Source organism: Ceratina calcarata, unplaced genomic scaffold (assembly GCF_001652005.2).
Source record: "Ceratina calcarata isolate Rehan_Ccalc_2016 unplaced genomic scaffold, ASM165200v1 scaffold12, whole genome shotgun sequence".
NCBI lineage: Eukaryota > Metazoa > Arthropoda > Insecta > Hymenoptera > Apidae > Ceratina > Ceratina calcarata.
Genome location: NW_017132978.1, coordinates 437361 through 444554, shown reverse-complemented (window position 1 = coordinate 444554; position 7194 = coordinate 437361). Strand labels below are relative to the sequence as shown.

The window sequence follows — 7194 nt, the reverse complement described above, 5'->3', positions numbered from 1 at the left end:
ATTGACTTTCAAGTAGAAGCAGTCTGAGTGAATCTACATTCCTTTGTCCATAAAAGACTGCCATCACGAATTCGTAGAATTAATCGTTAATTTATTTTTAACTTTCTTTGAGAAAATCAAGATAATCTTCTGAATGATTCGTCCACCGTTTAAATATAATATTTTATAATTAGTTCCGTCGATTTCGCTGCATTATAATTTCGTTCATGGTAATTTATTCGACGGCTGTAACTCGAGCCGAAAAAGTTTCCTGCTCGTTTCACTTGGGGGAAAGAACGTTCTTTCTCGCGACGGAAATAACGACGATCGTAATACGTGTAACACGTGGTTAGCAGGACAGCAGCGGGGGTTCGTGTGTGATTCCTCAACGGGTCGGGCGAGAAAACTTTCTTCATTACTGGAATACTTTTTGAGCCCGTTCCTCTGATAACCGGATGAACTTTTGATGTTCTCAGCGAACCGCGGCGGGCCCGTGCGCGCCGCAGCGATAATAATAATTGTTACTGCGCGGGTAATTGGATCACGGTTTTATTTTACACTCGAATCGCGAACCACTTTAAACCATTAGAGGCGGGCGGCCGCTCAGAATCTATCGAGTTTAAACTTGAAAATGTAATCACCGACAGACGGATAATTATTCTACGAGACGATATTAACGCAAGCTCGTCCCTCCGCGAATAAAATTTATTTTAATCCTTTGCGATTCTCCGGTTATCGTGCATGAAAATAAGCGCATTATTTGAAACCGCGGACGGGAAATCCTACGAGAAGAATCGTCCAACAATTATGAGACAGCGCTGTTGTCCAAAATAAAAATCATTTCAATCCTTCGTATTTTTGAACTCGTTCACTTGTACGCAAATAAATTTTTACTACCTTTCAAGGAAAATTCTATTTACCTGAGCCAAGTAATTACGCCATAGCGCATTATTTCTTATTACGCGAATCCGCGTAATAAGGGGAAGCTATTGCAACGAAGCGAGTATAAAATTCCAAGAGCCCGGGACAAGGTATAATAGGTTTTTGAAACGGGCTTTCGGCGGTACAGTTTTTTAAGATCTCGCAGAGATACGAAAACTGGAGGACAACGTTATCCAGCGATCTCAGAAAGGACATCCTCGATGCTCGTGGCAATTCCCATTCAAGAGATTAAGAATGGGGGACGAGACCTATAACGGACAGTCGTTTCCAATTAAGCTTTTAACCGGCATCGGAGGCGTCTTCACGCTCGGAAAGATCCGACGAGTGTACCGGCCTGAACATCATCGGAGTTCGTTGCACGTACGAACCCTCCGGTCGGTGTTCCACGTGTATAGGTGGATTCTCCCACCGTTATAAAGGCGTTCTTGCCTACCTTCTGGGTTTAATAGCCCCCCGCGGGAATACTCGAAACATCGGTTACCCAATTTGCGTCTAAGAAGACCGATGGCTGAAACAACGTCAAAGGAAATTTCGAGCCCCCTAACGAACTCGACGTTTTAACATCGTACGCGGCTCGCATTTTAACCGACGATTTAATCGATCTTTCGCCACGATCTGCGTCGTCCATTATATTACTGTTCTCTGAATTAGGACGACTGCCGAGGTATAATTAATTCAACGAAAAAGGAGCTTAACGGTGCGACTAATATTGGAACTATAAATTATTGGTTTCAACCAGTAAACGGAAAAACGAGCACAGGAAGTCATTTATTATTTCGCGAGAGACGCTCGTTCTTAAAATCTTTTCATTCCCCTCAGCTACGACAGGAATAACAATTACTCAGCGTTGTCCTCGAGTTCGGTGAACGATTTTCAACCACGAGCACCATTTATTTGCAGTCATTTTATATTCGATAATTTCTAATAATTATTTATTTATCAAGGAAACATTTAAGCTGACTAGCATGATTGTAACAATGTCGCGTTCTTGAAAATTGGCTTCCTACGTGTCTGACGGAATCGCTGCAATTACGGTAAGCATTAAAACGGGATATCGAAAACGTTCCTCAAACCAGATTGATTGTGACTGAGGCTAGATTGATTGGTACCGATCGCGTAACTCCGGCTCCGAAACGCCAATTAGCCGACTTTCAACTCCAAGTTTCTCGATAGTTAAACGAGATCCATGCAATTAGAATCGCGAATTGCATCTGTGAATATTACACTGTTCCTAAGGACTTAAGACCAAATTCAAAGTGTAGTGTGTCAATCCATTGTTCAGGGGAATTATTATTTATTTATTTATTAAGTGTGGAAATAAATTTTAATCCTTCGCAATTAATCGAGTAGTTCCTTATACGGTATAAAATGGTTGCACAGAAGGTCCGTATTACGCATTGCGCCTGCAGATATTAGCTGAATCAGCTGATGCATGCATCAAGTAAACGCGTGTTCGCAAACGCGCACATTTTCTAATATTTACAGTCGAACTACATCTGTTTCACAGGAAACTCGTTACCGGTTTCCGCATTACGACGAGCAGCATATATGTACGTACATACGGTATGTGTACATCACTGCGTGTACTATGTGCACCCGAGCTCTCTCACAAGCCGCATCAACTCACGGAGATTTGTCCCCAATCTGTCTGAAAGTCAATTTCCCAGCTCCTCATTTTTCCACCGAGGACCTCGTGTCCGAGCGACTTGAAACCCGGCAACGTTTTTCGCGAGCTGTTTTCAAGTTTTATCGAAGAACAGCTGGAATTAAACAGGATTAAGTAGACGGGTTAATATTAATGAATCACCCGTGACGCGCGATTATTATCCGGTGAAAATCGTGTCGAGTGTTCGATCGTTCCTTATTTCGTTTAATAGAAGCATCCGACGAGACAAATTGTATTCTACTTATTAGTGACAGACTGGAATATATGGCAAGTAGATAAGATAGAATTTTTACTGATGGCCTTCCAATTCTTTATGGTAAATGTCACAATTTCTACTAACTGGCTTAGTTTTTAATATCATTGTGAGATAACATAAAATTAGTGAGAATCAGTGAGATTGAAACTCGATTGGAATTCGTAGGTACATATTGAACTTGATCCCATCTCTACTGTTCAACAGACATTTTTTCTCATAGAGAATGAATAGGAGCGGCGAGACGATGAGTGCTCGACAAATTGAGTAAAGTTTCGTGGTCAGTACGGTCAGGAATGAAAATTACCCTGAAATTAGGGTACACTAATGGCCTCCGTAATTGATATTGGATGCTACCGTGGCTTACTCTTCCCCTCTCTCACTCTCTCCCTTTCTCCGATATGATACACTGCGATACACGTTGTTAACTATACATTATTACCGTAAATTATCCAAATGCTTTTAACACCCACCGAACCATCAACTCGTCTTCCAATCTTTTCATCCCTCCAGAAGGCATGCCGTTACCGTATCACCGTACGTATATCGTTTTTAATTCACGAGGACAGTCCTTTATTTTCTTAATAAAAAATACCAGCACAGTAACTATTCTGGGTGTTCCAGAAAAATTGCTGGAGTCAAAGAGGGATCGATCCTGGAAGTGTTTCTGAACAACAATTTCCTTTGGCATAATATAAAGTGAGACATGGTTTTAGAATTATTCACGAAAAACATTGGCCAATGAGAGTTCATGTAGAACCCACGCGAAGCCGGGGGTAGACTGGCTTGGCTGTGGTTCAGCGTTTGCCAGAGGAAATTGTTCATCAGAAACACAAACAGAATCACATCTCTTCGGCTCTAACACTTTTTCTGAAACACTGGGTATAATTTCCTGTACACCGTTCTGAAAGCAAGTGAGCATGACACGGTACATTGAGACATAAATAAACTTCGGTGTCTGCGAATGTAAAGCAAGGCTGCGTATTTAACTAGCACCGGATTTCAATGAACTTTTTCCACCCTGATGTTACAGATCACATGGATGAAGCTCCGAGAGTTATTAACCGTCGGGACGAACACCCACTCGATCGACAATCGATTTGTCGTGATGCATTCGAGTACTGATTGGTCACTTCAAATACGAGCAGTTACTCTTCAGGACGCCGGTATATACGAGTGTCAGGTATACTCAGCGAGACGCACATCTGTCCGTAATAAAGCCCCGCGCGCTCCTTCGATACAATACCGTTTCGCGACATTGCGATATGCATATCATTTATTTCGTCGTAAAACGGCGGCCTTTTAAATTTATGACAACGCATTACAGCCACTTTATGACGCTCTTTACCCGCGGGCAAGAGACCAAGACAAACTGAAAAGATATTTCGGTGGTAAACCGTGCGACGCGAGCTCACACTTGAATAACTCCGAACGTTTCATTGTTGCTTCGATGTCGCTTTCATAATTAAATTGCAGAGAAATATAAAAAATATGACATTCTTTCATAGCCAGTTTTTCATCGAACTCAACTTTTCGTTCTTATACAGAAGATTTTCTAGATATCGTTTTGTCCAAAGTATTTCTAAAGAATACACAAAGCTTCGTAACGCTTATACGTCGTCCGCACGAAAATATTACAGCCCGATTACTGCATAGAAGGCGCAGGAAAGCGACGGACGTCGGAAAAGTCACGTGACTCAGGCTCTTAAAAGGTTTTTCTGTGAATAGGCTATCACATTCTGAATACGAATCTCCGTGGAACGATCAGAACGAGTATTCGTTCAGCGGCATGCATACGTACGCGGATTCTCTTTGAAATTTCAGGTGACGTCGCATCCGGTGCAGCGGAACTTCGTGCGCTTGAAGATCACGGAAGCGTACTCGATCATACCAGGGGCGCCTGATTTACATGTGAAGCAAGGCTCGAGCCTCCGGCTGGAGTGTCAGCTGAAGGCGGCCGCGGAGTCGCCCCTCTACGTCTTCTGGTATCGTCAGGGGCACATGATCAATTACGACGAGGAACCGGGCGTGAAAGTCGAGCTGACCAAGAACGGATCGATCCTAATGGTCAACAAAACGAAGCCGACGCACGGAGGAAATTATACCTGCGCCCCGAGTAACGCCAAGCCGGCGTACGTGATGGTTCACGTGATCGAAGGTGACCAACGATTACCCGCGACGGCCAATTATTCCCCAGAGAACTATTTCCTGTGACAAGTCGCTTCCTCGTTCACGAGAGAATAGTCGTACCGAAAGTTCGACGATCGACGTTTCTTTCCTTCACACTCGTTGCGCGAATCGAATACGTAACGTGCCTCGAGTCGTCGAACGACGGGAAACGCTTCGCTGTGTCTCGCGACGTTTCGGTAGTTCAATAGAAATTCGAACGAGATTTAACGCGGGCCGGAGCGTATCCGCAAAGCGGCGCGTCGCGACGCGAGTTCCAGAGATCGTGATCGGACTATCGAGGGGGAAGAACTTTACATAAGAGGTGAAAGAAAGGGGCGGCTGGCATCAGACGCCGAGCCTGTCGTTCAAACGGTGATCGACCCCGAGGGATTTTAACCTTCCCTTCGGTCCGAGTCATTTCCCTCTTGTTTCCTTTTCGACTTGCGTCGAGTCAGAGTTTCTAATCTGGTTTCAGAGGAGGAGAAACCGGCGGCGATGCACGGCGGTGACAGGAGGAACGTCAGCCCGTCGATTCTGGCGAGCAACTTACTGGTGTCTCTCCTGACGGTGATCAGCTGGAGGATACCGAGCTTGACCAATCTCTACCCGACGTGAATCACCGTCGAGAGTTACGGCAACGGCCAGAGTATCCGCGCCGCTGCGATCCGGTCCGTCGTCTTCCGCCATCGACCGGATCGTCGGTACTCGTCGTTTATCCGGCAGCAATCGATGCCACGAGAACGGGACGACGTCGTCGTCGTCGAGTGTTCGCGTGTGCAGCTTGCGAGCCTCTCGGTGTGTAGAAGAGCCGGAGCCCTCGCGAGAGGGATTCGCGTACGATCGCAAGGGCAGGACTTTCAGTCGACGATGAATCCTTTTGTTCCAATCCCTCCCGCCCGTTTGTCCCCGTCTACCTTTAATCTCGCAATTTCTTTGTCTCGAGGAACGTGGGCGCGGTCGGAATAACGATTATCCGCCGTGCCCTGTGTGTCTCTGCGAATGTCTGTCTGTGTGTATGTGTATGTGTGTGGAATTGATCTAGGAGTTGAACGCGGTGAGCCACGTTCCATCGTTAACTCCCGGGGAATCGCGGAACACCGCGGGAGGAGGGCTCTCCTCTTTCTAAGTTCGAGTCGACGGGAACTGGAACGTCACAAGGACGGCCTGTTACTCGTTAATATCTCACCGCTCGCGCGTGAGAGAGAGTGAATCAGTTTCTGTGCATTATAAATATACTATAAATGTATGCATATATAATATATATATTCGTTACGTACGCGGGAAGCACATAATTGTATGTACACGTGCATAGGATGTAAGCGAAAACCGATCTCCGAGTCTTTTTTTCTTCCCTTCGAATTCGTTGTCGGAGTTAGTTCGGGATAAATGAAATCGATGTAAATATTACCTGCATTCTCTAACGATACAATCCAATAAAACATTAATCGAAGTTGCGAATCGGCCATGATTATTTACTCGACTTTACGCCCCATCCTAACTCCCTCCCGTCTCTGCACACAGTTCCCCGTTTCGTTCGACGCGATCACCGTGTTTCATATTGGAGAGAAACTTTTCTTCGACGGGCAGACGCGACGATACCAGGAAATTGAACGTAAAGTAGCATGATCACCGTGAAACAAACGACACGGGGGCGACGGAAAAGTTATTTCGCGAGCACTCGCGAAGCAAAGTTGCGGAATGGCTCCGCTCGATAAACGTACGAGGCTACGAGGCGTTATCTATCCGCCGAAGTGTTCGAACTTTACGCGAGTTTTAACACGCTACCACGGTGGCAAACGTTATTACGAGATCCTTGGTTATCTCGCCCGGGGAATCCTGTTAAAACGGATTAATTCAACCGCAAATTCGCTCGGAGAAATATCGAAATCCGCCGCGGGCTTTATAACGTCGGCCCGGAGCATTAGCGTAACCGCGGAACGAGCTCCTAAGACGGGATCGAGAGGCGATTAATTGATAGGGGCCGATCGAACACGTTTACTAACATGCCGTCTGATCCGCTTCATTATCATTGCGAATCGAGTGCTGTTCCGTGACAACCTGCCCGAGTAATTTATGTAACAAACCGCGATCCGACCGAATGAACCGAGCTAATTGACCCCCGCGATTCATGCCGAATCGAACTTACCAATTGAACGTCAAGTTGATTGTTACGCTATGCAAGACT

At 45.4% G+C, this 7194-nt stretch overlaps 1 protein-coding gene across 1 annotated transcript in view; it reads left to right on the top strand.

Annotated features, from left to right (window-relative positions):
- LOC108625906 (protein borderless) overlaps positions 1-6467 on the top strand; it is a 47927-nt gene extending 41460 nt beyond the window's left edge. Inside the window, exons 4-6 of the mRNA XM_018026251.2 lie at positions 3874-4023; positions 4665-4998; positions 5485-6467. Coding sequence (XP_017881740.1) covers positions 3874-4023; positions 4665-4998; positions 5485-5624 — 624 coding nt within the window. The 3' untranslated portion in view covers positions 5625-6467. The remainder of the gene's footprint in view (positions 1-3873; positions 4024-4664; positions 4999-5484) is intronic.
- The last annotated feature ends 727 nt before the right edge of the window (positions 6468-7194 follow it).